General features: G+C 36.1%; 2 protein-coding genes across 2 annotated transcripts; one reads left to right on the top strand and one right to left on the bottom strand.

Moving 5' to 3' along the window:
• Positions 1–1,575: 1,575 nt before the first annotated feature.
• fkbp9 (FKBP prolyl isomerase 9) lies at positions 1,576–9,529 on the bottom strand. The gene is made up of 10 exons (XM_079592030.1): positions 9,046–9,529; positions 7,639–7,784; positions 6,138–6,327; positions 5,054–5,199; positions 4,776–4,965; positions 4,552–4,697; positions 3,775–3,961; positions 3,518–3,663; positions 2,119–2,282; positions 1,576–2,029 (listed from the first exon to the last, which is right to left on the bottom strand). Exons 1-10 carry the CDS (start codon positions 9,246–9,248, stop codon positions 1,853–1,855), a joined length of 1,695 nt encoding a protein of 564 aa, XP_079448156.1. The 5' UTR covers positions 9,249–9,529; the 3' UTR covers positions 1,576–1,852.
• An 806-nt stretch (positions 9,530–10,335) lies between these two features.
• On the top strand, positions 10,336–15,175 carry crtap (cartilage associated protein). The gene is made up of 7 exons (XM_079592029.1): positions 10,336–10,868; positions 11,353–11,502; positions 12,424–12,595; positions 12,668–12,796; positions 13,578–13,723; positions 13,807–13,890; positions 14,824–15,175. The coding sequence occupies exons 1-7, from the start codon at positions 10,410–10,412 to the stop codon at positions 14,872–14,874; spliced, it is 1,191 nt and encodes a 396-aa protein (XP_079448155.1). The 5' UTR covers positions 10,336–10,409; the 3' UTR covers positions 14,875–15,175.
• The last annotated feature ends 1,794 nt before the right edge of the window (positions 15,176–16,969 follow it).

The following is a 16,969-nucleotide window of genomic DNA, read 5'->3' as shown; positions in this document are numbered from 1 at the left end:
GTTTACTCCTTAACAAAGTAACTAATTGTGTTAGTTACTTTTTATGAAAAGTAATGCGTTAGTTACGTTACTTTTGCGTTACTTTCCCCTCACCTGTTGGCAAGCTTGTTTGTTTTTTAACCCTTGCCCTGTCAGCGTTCCCTTTTTTCATTTTCTAATATTTGATGGCCCCCAAAATATTTTGTTGCATTAATATCTGAATATATCAAAAGAAAAAGAAATATTCTGGAAAAAAAGCTACATTTTGAATGTTCTGAATGGATTCAGAATGATGATCAAAACACAGATTTTGGTTTATATACTGTTTAATGTTTGATGATCACTTTATTTTACATGTGCACAAGCAATGCTTTTATCACTCATCTCTGCTTCTTTTTCATTTGGTACTCACATCCTGTACTCTTTCTGTAATAGCGCCCCTACCATATATAAAAGTGAAAACATGGATTGCCGGAAATTGATATAATTGTGGAAAGAGCTAACAATAAATAAGTTCTATTTTTGGCAAATGTAGAAGAATTGTCAATGAATGGGAGAACAAAGTAACTTATTTGAAAAAGTAACTGATATTTTCTTGTAAATTTAAATGTAATGGGTTACTTTACTAATTACTTGAAAAAAGTAATCTGATTACATATCATTGCTGTGCTAATAGTAGCCTAGTAAAAAGCCAGGCTGTAGTGACTTTTGTCTGGTATTTATGGAAGTGATTCCTCAATTTGGGTCACATTGGACTTCTTGAAATCAATGTTCAAATAGACTTTTGTATAATGTGTGACGTGTGGATTTAATGAGATTTCTCACTTTTTGGAGAAAAATCCGTACACGACCAGGACTAAGTTATAGCTAGTAGTTAATTAACTTTGAGCTTATACAAATATCAAGAAATGGTTTGGTTATGAATTCGAATTTTTGAAGAAAGCTTAGCAAGGAGGGTTTTCTAAATGCTTTACATGATGGTAATGATGACAGCATATTGAGGAAAGCAGTTCTTTGTAATAAAAACAAATACATTGTATATTATGTACAACACGTTTTCCAAGTTTCCGAACAATTTTTTCCCTTCTTTTCTCCATTCTTGGGGACAGAAAAGGTCCATTTGTTTTCACGTTGTACTCATGTCTGTTACTGTCAGTTCCGGTTTGGAGTCTATCTGCCCACACCTACTAAACACACACTGACACACGTTCAGAGGATTACAAAAACACCGGGCAGACACAGACACTTAGACGCTCATGTTATTCTCAGGCATTGTTCACTGAGTCGTGTAGCGACTGTTTTAGTGCTATTCCTATTTGCTAAGGCTGAAGAAACATTATCAGGAACACAGGAACATATCAGAATGGACTTGATCAATCATGAAGAAAACATTCAAAGTTCAAAAGCTTGCAAATATTATGCCTCGGATAACACACATATTGCATTTTAACATGTCAGTCCACAAGCTAAAACCCCTTAATTATGTAACAAATGTTATTTTGAAGCTGCTCACCTTTTATCTAACTTCTGCGGGTCACTTATGAAAAGCAATATTTCTCAAGCTATAATAAAATAGTAATTTAAGTAACATTTTGGGGGTTGGAATGTGTTTATTAAAGGGATTTCTTTTTTTACAAAGCAATGTTTTGCACATTTGTATCACTCAAGACTCTTAAAAACATTCAAAGACATGTACAAAAATCATATATAAACACAATTATGCACACTCATACATGCACACACCTCTCAAACAAACATCTAAAGTCATCAACAGTGACACTTCACTGGCAAATCCAGTATCTTCATACCCCTCCCACTTATTATAATATTAAACCACACAACCAATCACAACCCTGTATCCCTGAGTCCATCCTCATAACTCATCATGAGTGACTTCATCTGCCTTGAGTTTAAACTCATCCTCTGTGATTCGTCCATCCTTGTTGCGGTCCTGGTTATCGTACATGTTCTCTATGATGCGTTTCGTTTCAAAACCTGGCGCCAGACGACCTTTGCCCTCTTCTACCTGCAGGAGGATGTAATCTGAAAACTGTATGGAAGGGGCAGAGAATAATAAAATTAACATTTTGCAGATGCATTGGTGATACACAGTCAAACACGCAGTCAAAAGCTGTGTACCTCAGTGGAGTCCACTTGTGCGTCTTTGTTCTTGTCCATCTCACTGAAGAGATCAGGAGAGACATCGTTGTTCCACACAAACATGTATCCGTCAGGAAGACCCTCCTCCATGTCCACCATCTCAACATCAAACACCAGCACAGCACTGCCCGGGACCTCTCCATCTGAGCAAAGAAATGGTGCTTAAAGTCACTATCAAATCAGAATTGACAATTCTTGTTTTTTTTTTATGGAATATTGCATCCGTGCACATCATTATTTTTAAAAATTCAAGTGTGCACATGATGTTTAATTGAAATAACTTCCCCTCCCTCTTGCAGCTTCTCTTCTCTGAGGATGCGTTTACTGGAGCGATTGCGGGGCAACCTGTTACTCACATGAGATCGACCAATAGAAACCCACAACCATCCAATCAATACCCCGCAAACAAAATCAAGTCCCGCCCTACATTTTTTCTTCACTTTTGATCACAATGGGGAATAAAAGACTAACGCATTTTTCATTTCACACCATCTTTAATATTCTATGTTTAATAATATTCTGGGAAATATACAGGTTTAAACTGTGTTTCAACACATTGGTATAGAGTTGCAGTTTTTTAGGTGCCATGTGAATGTACCCTCTCATCATTACATAATTAAAACATTAAAAAAACATTAGTTGACTCACTAAATGACAGCTAATGCTTTTTTGATATCAGCACATAAATCGTTTTTTAGCTGAGTAGGTTTGTCAGAATAATTGACTTTGCTGGTGTCTGTTGGCTCCCTCTGGTGGGTCCATCACAAATTGCAAATAAAAAAATCACGAAGCCAAAAGCTACAGCTAAACATTGTCCGATTCTTAAGAGTCGGTTCTTTTTAGTGAATAAAATACATTCAGCTCAAACAGTGGCTGCATCCGAAATCACATAATTTGCTACTATATTTTAGGCAAAAAACAGTATGTGACAAAAGAAATATGTTTGAATTCACAGCACTCATAAAAGAGTACTCACTTTACTATCCCATGAGGCCTCGGGAGAGGATTTGTGAATGACAGTGAAGCGACGCAACTGACGGCTGGTAGGTCACATGACAGTGACAACATAACGAATGTAGTATGTCCAGATTACATTTATACAACACACATACATTATATATAGAACATACTTTTTAGCAGTCGTGAACTGAATTAATTATCCAAAATAAGTACCTACTCAAGTGAGCATGTGATTTCAGACACAGCCCATGTAGTCCAATTCACAAAGAAATGAGTTGGCTCTTTTAACGAATCGTTCAAATAGCTTCACAAATCTACTAATAACGGTTTGAATCAGTCGGTCAAGTTCTTCACTGAATGAATTCAGATCTCAGAATGACCTTAGTGGAAATAATAATAATATAAACGTGTGTCTTACCAACTCCCCTCTCTCCATAGGCAAGGTGAGGTGGAATGACCAGGTTGCGCTTCTCTCCAACACACATTCCTGTGAGCCCTTGTTCCATCCCTAAAACCACCTGTCCGGACCCCAGAACCACATTATACGTCTTGCCAAAGGTGTGCCTGCATTAACACACAAACACAGAGGAAAACATCAGTTTAGATGAAAACATGAATAAAATAAATACTTGAAATGTCAACTTCAACTATGCAAAAGGTATAATTGCGACGCACGTGGAGCTGATGTTGGTGCCATCCATGAGAGTGGCGTTGTAGTGGTATTTGACAAAATCCCCATTTTTTGCATTGTAGGTGCAATTCTCTGGCTTCTCACTGGTGATCACAACTGCATCCGTTGGGTTGTGGAAATCAATAATGTGGACATCAAACACCAGCACAGCAGAGCCTGGGATCTTAGTTCCTGTCGGAGGAAATAGAAGAGATTCATACAAAAGTGAATGTTTGTTGTTGTTATTTTCCCTAGTCTTCAAGTTCCCAAGTTGCATACAAGTTGCATACAAAAAAACACTTTAATTTTCTAATACTATACATTGCAGCATCAGCTCTTTTCACACAGTGTCTAAAACGGTTCGATAAAGGATTCGGTCTCTCTAAACCCCACCTTTCCGAGAGCCTGCTCTGCTCTGATTGGTCAGATGGCCCAGTCTGTTGTGGATTGGCCGCTTACAGTGGATGTTGGAAACGAAACACCATTACCATATCTGAATTTCAGCTCTTCCTCAGCACTTGAGATACGAACAGTAAAAATGGCGTCGGTTTTACTGTATCAATTCGAGTCCAACTCCTTTCCTTTGGAAATGCATTAAAGTGTATTTGCTTTTGCAGCGCAGAAAACTGTCTTCTTGACATGCGAACAACAGTAACTCCACTTATCGAGCACTTTGACCTTTGAAACTTTGCAGACCTGTTACATTCACAAAAAGCTTTATTACACACTGCATGAAAGGTAATATCTGAAAAAGCACTTTCAAAGGGCAAATCAACACACACCTGTGCCCTCTTCTCCATACGCCAGGTGAGGTGGGATAACAACCCTCCTGCGCTCTCCAACACACACACCCAGGAGTCCTTGGTCCATGCCCGCGATCACATAGCCTTTACCGATGTATGTGTCATATGTGCGATTTCTTGAGTAACTGAAACATGAACACAACTGTAAGCATAAGTGCACGGTATATCACTTTTTAAAAAATGTAAGTGTCCCGGGTTTTTACCTGGAGTCAAAGAATGTGCCGTCCAGCAGGGATCCGTTATAATGATACCGCATGAAGTCTCCGACTTGACTCTTGCGTGGACAAGGATCTGGAAGGTTTTCCACCTGTACTGAGATTTCATCTTTGGGGTTATGAAGGTCCAGCAGAATCACATCAAACACCAGAGAGGCTTGAGCGGGGATGTCACTTCCTGTGAGAGGAGATACCGATGCTGTAACGCTACTTTTGCATGGACAAAAACTGTTAGTAGTAAATATTACTAATAAAATGACTCTCACCATCCCCATTCTCTCCATAGCCAAGGAAAGGTGGTATGGTGATGATGCGTTTTTCTCCCACACACATTCCCAAAAGCCCCTGGTCCATTCCCGCAATGAGCCAGCCGATCCCCACGTAAGTGTCATAGGTGCGCATACGTGTGTGACTGCAAATGAAAGAATCAGAAATACATAATTACATAAATCTTCATTTTTTACATTTAAATTACATTTATTACAAGAAATAAGCAATAATTAGAATTAGAATGAAAATGGTTTTAACCTGTTTATGTCCAAAAAAATGTGGACATCTAAAATTATATATTTATAATTATAAATGATATATGTTATATGTATTTAAAATTGTAATATATTCACATATATAGTCCATTTATTTACATTTGTGCATTATACAATAGTTTTGGTCCTCAAATGTGATTGGTCAAGCAGCGGTCTATTATATATTGCTTTTGTGTTTTGAAGAAGGGGTTTTCTATATTTTGAATGCCACAGACCCACAAATTTGATTTTTCAGCGGCTCTTATTGAATGTTACAGGATTACACCAATAGGTGGCGACATGTGACTTTCTGTATAAGTCTTTTAATCGGTTAATGATTAAATAGGTGTGTTTGAATTGAAGAGGATCTGCGCAGACTGATCAGTTTATGACATTAAACTAGCACGAGAGCGACTCGAAAGCATACAGAACCGTCTGTTCGTAACTTTGATGTCATACAGCGTCGCTTCAAGTCGAACACACCTATTTATTCATTAACCGATTCGTTCAAAAACACTGAATCATTTAGGAACATTTGCTATATGTATGTGTATGTATATACGTATATATCTATTTTTTATTTTATTTAGATTAGATAGATTTTATTTGTCCTTGAGAGGAATTTTTTTTCCACCGTAGATGCGTACATAACACAAACACACATAACATGTTAAATTATCAATCATAATACGATCAAAAATAGTTGCTGACATCACAAAAAAGAGAGCATACATGACGTATCAATGGCCGATTTCCTATGTATTTAGAGCTCGATATATTTAGAAATATAAAATGTATTTGTTTCTGTGAGGTCCACATGACTCACCTGGAGTCGAACAGCGTGCCATCGAGCAGAGTCCCGTTGTAGTGGTACCGGATATAATCAGACACTTCCACGGTGCGGTTACAGCTCTCGGGCTTCAGGTAGGTCTTTATCTGCACCTTGTCCTCCGAGTTCCAGATGTCTAACATCAGCACATCAAAGTGAAGGATGGAATCTGCGGGGATGATGTCACCTGACAGGAAATGACACAAAAATATTTTGAGGAATAAAATCAAACAAGCTTTGCAGCTTTGAAACCTGGCCATCTATTCAAAGCGCGACTCTAAAGCAAGACAATAAATGCTTTAGTCTTTGTGTTTGCTATAAAGACTTCATTATTAGTCTTTGTTTGCCAGGGTAAGTGTGCCACCCTGTGTATTGTGTAGTCTATGTTTCATGGGAAGAGCTTTTGTGATGATGAGATATATAATAATATAGTCTTACATCAGAAGAATTGCTAAAGGATCATGTGACACTTTATTCCTGCATCACAGGAATAAATCATATACGTTAGTTAATGTATTAATGAATATGAACTAAGACTGAGCAATGCATTTATTACAGTATTTATACATCTTTGTTAATGGTGGTTAAGCAAAATACAGTCGTTCATTGTTTGTTCATGTTAGTTCACAGTGCATTAACTGACGCTAACTTTTGATTTTAATAATGTATAAGTAAATGATGAAATTAACATGAACTAAGATTTAAAAAGTATTGTTTATTCTTAGTCAATCTTAATATTAACTAATAAAACCTTATTGTAAAGTGTTACCAATTACATTTTGAAATACAGTAGTAGCTAAAAGCGATTTTTTTTATGACCCTAAAAGTTTGATTAAACCATTAAAATATGAGGAAAATATTTAATATATATATTTTAAATATGTTAAATACTGGTATTTATCTGATGAAAGGTTTTATTTTACTATGCAATTTTTTTTTTAAATACATGGAAAAAGCATTGACAAAATCAGTTATTAATATTTAGTTGTTTCTCTTGTTTTGCATGAGTTCATAATTTATTTGTATGACAGCCTGGACAAAAATGATGTCCCCTCAATTTGGCCTGTTTCATTGTGTTATAATAAAAAATAAATAAAAATAAATAAAAAAAGCACAATTGACTCAGTTAATGCAGTTAATTCTACACATCTGTTAGTGTTTCATGCAGCTGAATTGGGCAGACATGCACACACCATCTCCCCAACTAGTTCTGACAAGCGCACATGGTTCAACATTCCTCTTCGGATCACTCCCCTTGGGAACTCACACCCCCATCCGCTCCACTCCCCCCTTTCTCTCTCTCCACCGCGAGATCCCATGCTCCCGTGACTCAGCAGGAGTGCAGGAGAATCATGGGAATTGTAGGTCTCTGTAAGTTTGTGCCTATTCACATGCAAATGTGCTGATGGCATCTACACCGACAGACATCTAAATGACAAATAATTGCATTCATGCATGAAGTGGTAAACAGAGAACTGTGATTTTAAAGTGTGTTTACCATAGCCGTCCTTTCCGTAGGCAAGCTGTGGAGGGATTTTGATCATCCATCGTTCATTTACACACATGCCCACTAAAGCTTTGTCCATCCCAGCGATCAGCTTCTTCTGGCCAACAATCACATTGTAGGTGGTGCCACGGTCATAACTGCAAACACACACATGAGCACAAACATGTATTATACCACAACAATACTTTTCTTAGTAATCATTTTGGTGTTGTTTTTCAGTAAAAACATCCTTAGGATATCTATTCTTAACAAGCATACTTTTATAAGATGTTAAGACTTGTTTTTAGATAATTTATGTATATACTTTATTTTAAGATGACGTAGTTACATTGTACTTACTCAAATAAGTACTGAGTAATATTAATTAACTACACATGATGTATTTATTAATCTAGAGTTGTTTGGTTTAGATCCTTGTAATCATGCATAATTTACTGTTATTACTATAGTATACATGTAGTAACGTAACTATGTCACCTTAAAATAAAGTGTTATAGAATTTATATTTCTTGATCAGTTGACAAATTTAATTTAATTGCATTAAATGTATATCCAACAAATGAGGTTTATGCTTAAAAAAATATTTTTAATTGTACTATTTGCCATTGGGCTAACAATAAACTTACTTTAAGATATATTCTCTAAAAGGTCTTATCTCACAGAACAATTTGTTTACATTTTTCATGTAAATATAATATCACTGTAAAAAATATATATATGATCATATATGATCAAGATATATGAATATATGATCAGGTATGTTTTTACAATGCTTTTACTCATCAAATGAAGTTAAGCAATTTTCAACTTTTTTATAAGTTATACAAGATTCATCTAATTTTAAGTCACTTCATTGTAAATTAAGTTGAAATTACTTAAACATCCAAGTTGATTGCACTTAAAAATTTAAGGCAATTATTTATTTTTTTACAGTATATATATATATATATATATATATATATATATATATATATATATATATACATACATACACACTGTATATACACATACTATATATACATATAACTTTATTGACACTTTTCATGTAAATGTACCTTTAAAAAGATGTAAATTATCTTACCCATAATTCATTCATTCGTTCACTCACTCATTCACTCACACATTCCTTCCTTGGCTCACTCAGACACGTATTCATTCACTCACTCATGCATTCATTCTATAGACTATTGCAATTTGCAAATGTAAACTTGTTTTAAATCAATTGTAAATGTTTAGGATGTTCTTTGCAGAAGTAAATGTTCACTATGGTAGGCCTAGATGAGCAAGTCACAGATCTGCTCTGCCTGCGTGGCTGTAGTAAACCTACAGACGCAAATGGCTTCCGGCCAGGTGAGAAGATGAAGAACAATGGAGGGCAAACATGCATTTTGCACTAACCTGGAGTCGAACTTCTTTCCATCAGGAAACATGCCGATGTAATGATAACGAACGAAGTCTCCTGACTTGACCAGGCGGTCACAGCGTTCCGGAGTGAACGTCTTCTCTATCACGATGTCATCTAACGGTACCGGCGGCGGGTTGCACGCCACGAACGTAACTAGGACAGCCAGGAGAATCATTTGCACCGTTAATCGTATCATCTTCCGTTGTTTTTTGCTAAGGACTGGTTTACTGCGTTCGCGCGCTGCAGCTTAGTCTCCTCGATCCCTCTCGCGCACTGTAGATGAAGCGGGGAGTGTGTAGACGTGGTGGACGGATCCTCAAACTCACTCTAACTTCTTCTTCTTTTGCCCCCGGTGTCACTTTACACGGAGAACTCGCAGGAAAGGGCTCCGTTTTGCAGGGAAAAGCGGAAACGCAGGCCTGGAGGCTGGAATGTTTTCTACGTGGCACAGAGATGGGCGGCTCGCGCTTTACGAGACTGTAATTATAGAGGGACCATAATGCAGCGCAACAGGCGTTTCAGACCAGATGATCACATCCCCCCTTATTAATGTAACGCAGTTTTTGATACATGTAATATTATACAATATCAAATACAACATAAAATGCATCTTTTCACTTTAGGGAGTTTCATTTTAAGGGGTTTTCCACTTGTTTAACCTATTACGTTAATCCCAATCAATCTATGTTTTTCCTCCAAAAATAAGTGAGGACATAATTTGTACAGAACATAAAAACAAACTGAAAGTTTCACAAAAGTTAGTAAAATTATGTTCTATTCCTGGTCACAACTGCTTATGTTTTTTTAAAAATATAAAAATGCAGAGTTTTCTGTGATGGGTAGGTTAGTGTAAGGGGAGAGAATATACAGTCTGTACAGTATAAACATCATTATGTCTATGCAGGGGCGTAATTTGTGGGGGGGTTAGGGGGGAGATAACCCCCCCAATATTTAAATCTATGCATTACAACCCCCCCACAACCCCCCCAAAATTTATACCATGATCACATGAAAACCCCCCCAATGTTCAAACCAAATCTACACCCTTGTGTCTATGGAAAGTCCACATAAAACATGAAAACACATCATGTGTGAGAGATGTGACTATTTACAGCAGGCAGCAAGACAGTATGTGAACTATGTGTAAAATAAACTCTTTTAGACCCTAAAGTAAATATTGGCCACAGATGTTACCGAAGGGTTTAGATGAATAAATATTTGTTAGTAAATCACTGTAGTGTTTTTTTAGCTGCATGGGGGAAGGGAGCGCGCTGACGGATTTTGGGGACGTGGAGAGTCTGCGGGCGGGTCTTGTTCTCTCCCACCCCTGCGTACTTTGGGATTCCCACACGGGACCATGGCCTCCTCATCGCAATGCCTGAGGCTCGCGTTTCTTTTATTCTGCTTTTCTTTTTGCGTTCTTGCGCAGTATGAGAAATACAACTTTCGCAGTTTCCCACGGCACGAGCTCATGCCGCTGGACTCCGCGTACCGACACGCTTTAGACCAGTACAGTGAGGAGAAGTGGCCCGAGAGCGTGGAGTTTCTGGAGGTGAGTCTCCGGTTGTACCGACTGCTCAGGGACAGCGAGGCCTTCTGTAACCTGAACTGCAGCACGGTACGACTCGACGACGAGACCCGCTTCAGCGACTTCCCCGAGCTTAACGCGTTCGGTAACGTGATGAGGCGAGCGCAGTGTCTGAAGCGATGCAAACAGGGGTTACCTGCCTTCAGACAGACCCTCCCCAGCAGAGAAACCATCGAGGAGTTTGAGAAACGGGAACCTTACAAGTATCTGCAGTTCGCTTACTTCAAAGTAAGCCATTAACGTACACTCATTGCGTCTGTATTCATTAACAATGCGAGAATGAGGTTAAACGTTGGTGATTTGTAATACTGTACCATAGTATTAGATAATAGGACTGTAGAGAATGTCACCATTTATTTACAATGGTATTTAAAACATGGTAGTACCATGTTATTTGTGTAGTTTCTTGGTATATGTACTGAATCATGCACCATATCAAAATACATGGTATTTCAAAGTACTTCAAATAATATTACCATGGGACATGAGCAAATATCCATGATATTATCATGATACCAAGTGCATAAACATGGTATTACCATTGTTTTTATAATACTTTTTGTTGTGTATATGGTATAACATAGTAATATGGTACTGAATGTTTACCTTATGCACCATGGTACATTTTCAAAGTGTATTCCAAAGTACTTAATGGAATAGTAGGCCTACATATACTATGTCTGACAAAGTGTATTATTATAAATTATTCCAGAGTGAAAATTTGGCCAAAGCTGTATCTGCAGCGCACACGTTCATGCTAAAGCATCCTGATGACGAGATGATGCAGAGGAACATGAACTATTACAAGAGCTTACCTGGAGCTGAGGAACATATGAAAGACCTGGAGACCAAATCATATGAGGTGAGACTGAGACCCCACACAGAAAACAGTGTTTACGGAGCGATCAAGTCTTCATATTAAAGTCGGCATGAAACAGAAGTTGCGATAGACTTTTCTATTGTGATGTATATTCGAGTGAACAAGAATAACTCTTAAGATCAGCTGCTTTTAGAGAAAAAGAGCGTTAAACCAAATACTAAGAAATACTGAAATTCATGTTCATTTTTAAATTCAACTTTTCATTCAAATATGCTGATAATATTATTTATAATGGTGAAAATTTTTTTTCCTTATAAATATTCAAAACCAAAGAACTCTAGGATCAGTAAGATTAATTAATACTTTTATTCAGCAAAGATGCATTAAATATATATATATATATATCAATAAAGACGTATCATTTTACAAAAGTTTTCTATTTTAAAAAAAGGAAATCTTTCTTTTCATCAAAGAATCCTGAAAAAAATGATCACGGTTTCCACACAAATATTAAGCTGCACAAGTTTTCAACATTGATTATAATAATAATAAATGTTTTTTAAGCAGCAAATCAGCATATTAGAATGATTTCTGAAGGATCATGTGACAATGAAGACTGAAGTACTGATGCTAAAATTAAATAGCAATAATTTAAAATATTACCGTCAGATAAATGCATATAAAATGCATATAAATGCATTTATAATGCATATAAATGTTTAGTCTGATACCCGCATATAAGTGAGCGTAAGAGACTTTCAAAAACATAATTTGCTAAGGAAAAATCTCACGAACCCCATACTTGTAAACAGTAAAATGCACATCTATAAAAATGTAATATATATGTCTACACATGTGCAATCCAAGCTCAGGGAAATGCACACAATTGTGATCCGCCTGTTGAATGCAATAAGTGTAGTTAGTTTACAGTTACACTCATTCTTCGTGGTTCTTCTCCTCCAGTCTCTGTTCATTCGGGCCGTGCGGGCGTATAACGGAGAGAACTTCAGAACATCAGTGTCCGACATGGAGTTGGCGATGAGAGACTTCTTCAAGGTGTATGACGAGTGCATCGCCGCCTCAGAGGGATCCAGACAGATCAGAGACTTTAAAGACTTCTACCCGTCCATCGCAGGTCGGCTCTCGTCATCTCTCATCCTCCATCCTTCAGATGAACCGCTTTAACATCCCGTTTCTCTTCCTGTAAATCATTACTCTGAGGTTCTGGAGAGGAAGGTTCGCTGTGAGAGCGAGCTCACGCCGGTCGTCGGTGGATTTGTTGTTGAGAAATTTGTGGCAACCATGTACCACTATCTCCAGTTTGCTTATTATAAACGTAAGTCTGGAAAGTCAGGAGTTAGTAAGCAGAAGTTAAACACACGAGACAGAGTAGCTAACAAACTTCATCCGTCTTGTTTACTCACACACACTACGCCATTACACAAAGCTTCAAAATAGTAGTCACAACATAATTCACTCGTGAACACAACAATATATGAACCATGAATGTGAAAAACTGACATATGAAACACATCACCGTTCAAAAGTTTGGGGTTGGTAGGAATATTTAATGTTTTTGTCTATAATGCTCTCCAAGACTGCATTAATGTGATCAGAAACATACAGGGAAACAGTAATATTGTGTAATATAATTACCGATATTATATTTTGGCAACACAATAAGTTAACACTAGCACTGTAAATACTTCTACAGCATTTATTAATAATAGCTAATGTTAATTTCAACATTTATTAATATTTTTTTTAAGATCAAACGTTGTATCTGTTGACATTAGTTAATGCACTTTGAACTAACATGAACATTTTATTCCTGTGATCAAAGCTAGATTTTCAGCATCATTATTACTCCAGTCTTTCAGGGTCACATGATCCTTCAGAAATCATTCATATGCTGATTTACTGCTCAAGAAACATTTCTGATTATTATCCATGTTTAAAACCATGTTTTTTTATTATAAATGTATTTACTATCACTTTTGATCAACGAAATGCATTCTTGCTGAATATAAGGAATAGTTTTCTTTTTATAAAACCTTACTGACCCCAAACTTTTGATAGGCAGTCAGTGTGTATATAAATGTTTCTCTTTCGTTCAGTGAATGATCTGAAGAACGCAGTGCCGTGTGTGACCAGCTATATGCTCTTTGACCCCAGTGATGAGGTGATGAAGAATAATGTGGAGTATTATCGTTACCACAAAGAGAAATTTGGCCTCAGTGATGAGGACTTCTTGCCCAGAGCGGTAGGTGTCTCACATCAATGAGAAATAATGTACTTACCTTTCAATGTTAGGAGTTGTACTGATAATGCACACTCACATGACAGGAAGCAGTTCGGTACCACAATCAGACGACGCTTCAGATGCAGATGCTGGAGTTCGCCAAACAGAAGTTCCTGCCGGATGATGAGGTGAGAGCTGAGAGTATTTGGTTAGCTTGTTGTTTTACAGATATTCATAGTTCTGACTGCATGTAGTGCTGGTTTTGTCCACTTGGGTGCGCACTGTGCTCACTGACTCATCCAGAGCAGCGACACTCCGCCCTCTAGTGGCCGATCAATCATTGAGACGCTATTGTGGGTATTTTTTTAATACTTGAAATTCGTTTTTTTTTTCTCCCGTTTTCATTTAAATTTCAGTTAAAGTTTTAGGACTATGGTTGTGTATTTTTGGCATTTTTATTAGTTACTTTTAATATGTTTTTATTCATTTTTATTTAAATTTTTGTCTTAGCTATTTTAGTACATCAAGTTACAACTAAATTAAAATGAGAAATGTTTGGATAAACTTTACTTAAAGCTTTTATATAAATGCTTATAAAAGTATTTTAATGCATTAATTATGCCTTGTAATCCACCTTATAATGCATCGTATGCTCTCATGAATAATTTTAACCACACCATTATAATACTTATCTATTTATTGTTATGAAAGTAAAACTTTAGAAAGTATAAACATAATATATATATATATATATATATATATATATATATATATATATATATATATATATATATATATATATATATATATACTTTAGAAAGTAATTTCAGACAACCAATTCCAGAAGTAACAATGAATCTGCAAATATTATAATGCATTTTAACTTTGTTTACAATTATTTATGAAAATAATAATTATGAATATACATAATGCACATAATATAAAAGCTTTAATTAAAGTATTAGCAAAGATTTTTATAATTCATTTAATTTCAGTTAACATTTATTTTATTTCAAGTAACGGTTTATGGCTTTAATAACTAGTTATTGCTGCTTATATTTAAAAACTAAACACTATTCTCTCTCTCTAACTCTTCCTCCAACCATTTGTTTTTCTTTCAGGATGAAGTCTTAGAGTTTCTTGATGAATTTCTTGATTCCGAGGATAAATAAAAGATTGTGATTGCACTGAATAAAAAACATTTTGAAAAGGCCATAAAGGTATTCTCAATCCTGTACCATTTTGGTCTTTGTATTTATTTAGGGGTTGGTGATTAAGTGATTTTTTTTACTGTACTCTGTACTAAAATATGTGCTTATATATAACATGTAAGTACAGATTTTACAGATGCACCACAAGCCAAAAGATAATAAATCTGAATCTCAGTCCCTGTCAACTTACTGTATCTAAGAGAAATGTTGTGTTTTTATTTTGTTGGTTGGATTTTTTTTAATAAAGATTGTTTTTTATTGATCTGATCCAGTTGGAATAATAATATATATATATTTTATTTTTACATAATAAATAATGTGGAAGAAAATGCTTACACTCAAAACTTTTGTAATGCCTTGAAATAGTGGTTAAATGTATCAATAATTTTCTATATCTATATAGTTTAACAGGAACACTTTAACTTTTGGCCCTCTAGTGTTTAAAAAACTGCATGCATTTTGCAGAAGAACATTGTTTTGGTGGTGCTTCGCCTGTGCGGATGAATGTGGTTATCCTACTGCTTATAAAATATTATAAGAGATATAACCAGCTCAGATGGAAAGGGTCTCAAGCTGACTAACTTTAAGATCTCACACTTAGCAATTTTTTGGTTATGCCAAGCCTCACACAATCTGTACCAAATGTTAACACTATATGTAGTTGACATCTTCACAAATATTCCCTTGGCTTTTTTTCAAAATATGTGTAAAATGGTGTCGTGTCGAAGAAATCAAACAAACGTGTCTGTTTTGAAAGGCTGAGCCAGTAATGCCATACGAGTCGTAAACATTCAGACTCAATTTAATAGCAAAAGACTAAACACTGGGTTTGAATAGTGCATGTGGACGGTGATGTTTAATCCAGCCTCGCTCCACATCTCTCGTTCCCCGTCCCCCACCCCTTCTTTTCTTTTCTCTGTGGGCTTTTCCTACTATGGTGTGATAAACTGCACAGATACTCCATGTTCAAACACATTTAAACAAGCCTCTGTTCTCCCGCTGTGTAAGTGTTTTAATGCAGGAGTGTTTCTGAGTGTTTCGTGGTCTAAAAACACAATCTCTTTTGTGGTATTTTCTGCTCTTACACACATACAGAGACTCCTGGCAACACTATGCAAATGTTTGCTGTCTTATTTTAGGAAGGAAATGTTTTTTAAGCTCCCACAGCAATGTTTGACACCAAGGAACACTAAAGCGGACATTTCCCCCCAAAGTAATTTATTGGTTAATGTTCAGTTAGTTTTCCACAGCTATGTTTAGTCTGATACCCTCATGTCACATCTAAATGTTACAGTGTAATGTTACCAAGCAGTTTTAGCTTGAAATGATCACAGATTAACAGAACAAATCTCACAGCTCAATATCACAATAATAAACACTTTACAAAAACAACATCAGAGCAAATAAAATAGTTCATGGCCGCATTTACCCCATGAATCTGGTAAGCAGTTCAGGGGTTTTCTCCACCGTATAGATTGAAATATAACAGGGTTCAACTAAAAGTAAAAACCAGCACAGTATAGCCAACTGCAAATGATTTCTCTGGTCTAAAGTTGAGCTGTTTTTACACTCGCATTAAGACTGGAAAAGAGACGAGAAGGGTATCACCATTTTGCAAGTGTTTTTTTGGCCCTTGTATGAGAAATTGCTGTGATGTTCATCATTTGTAAGTATCTTTGGATAAAAGCGTCCGCTAAATGACTAAATGTAAAGATCGTACTATGAACAGAGATGTCACAGGGTATATTCTACAATAAAAGAAAAGAAAATGAAAAAAAGTAACAATCAACATTCAAAAATACCCAAACAGTTAGATAATGTTAATGTCGTCAGCCGATCTTTAACAGATACTTGCAAATGACCCTGCAAAGTTCAAATAAAGATTTACTCCAATTATAATCAAATCAAACAACGTAAAAATACAAACAAAAAAAAAAAAAAACGCAACGCTCGCTCTAACAACACCTAGAAATAAATGGCTTTACTACACTTTATTATCTATTATTATTATCTAAAAGAGAACTGGCAAAAGGAAAATAGCATACAGCAAACTATG

Source organism: Phoxinus phoxinus (genome assembly GCF_949152265.1).
Source record: "Phoxinus phoxinus genome assembly, chromosome: 19".
NCBI lineage: Eukaryota > Metazoa > Chordata > Actinopteri > Cypriniformes > Leuciscidae > Phoxinus > Phoxinus phoxinus.
This window is presented reverse-complemented; position numbering and strand designations above follow the sequence as displayed.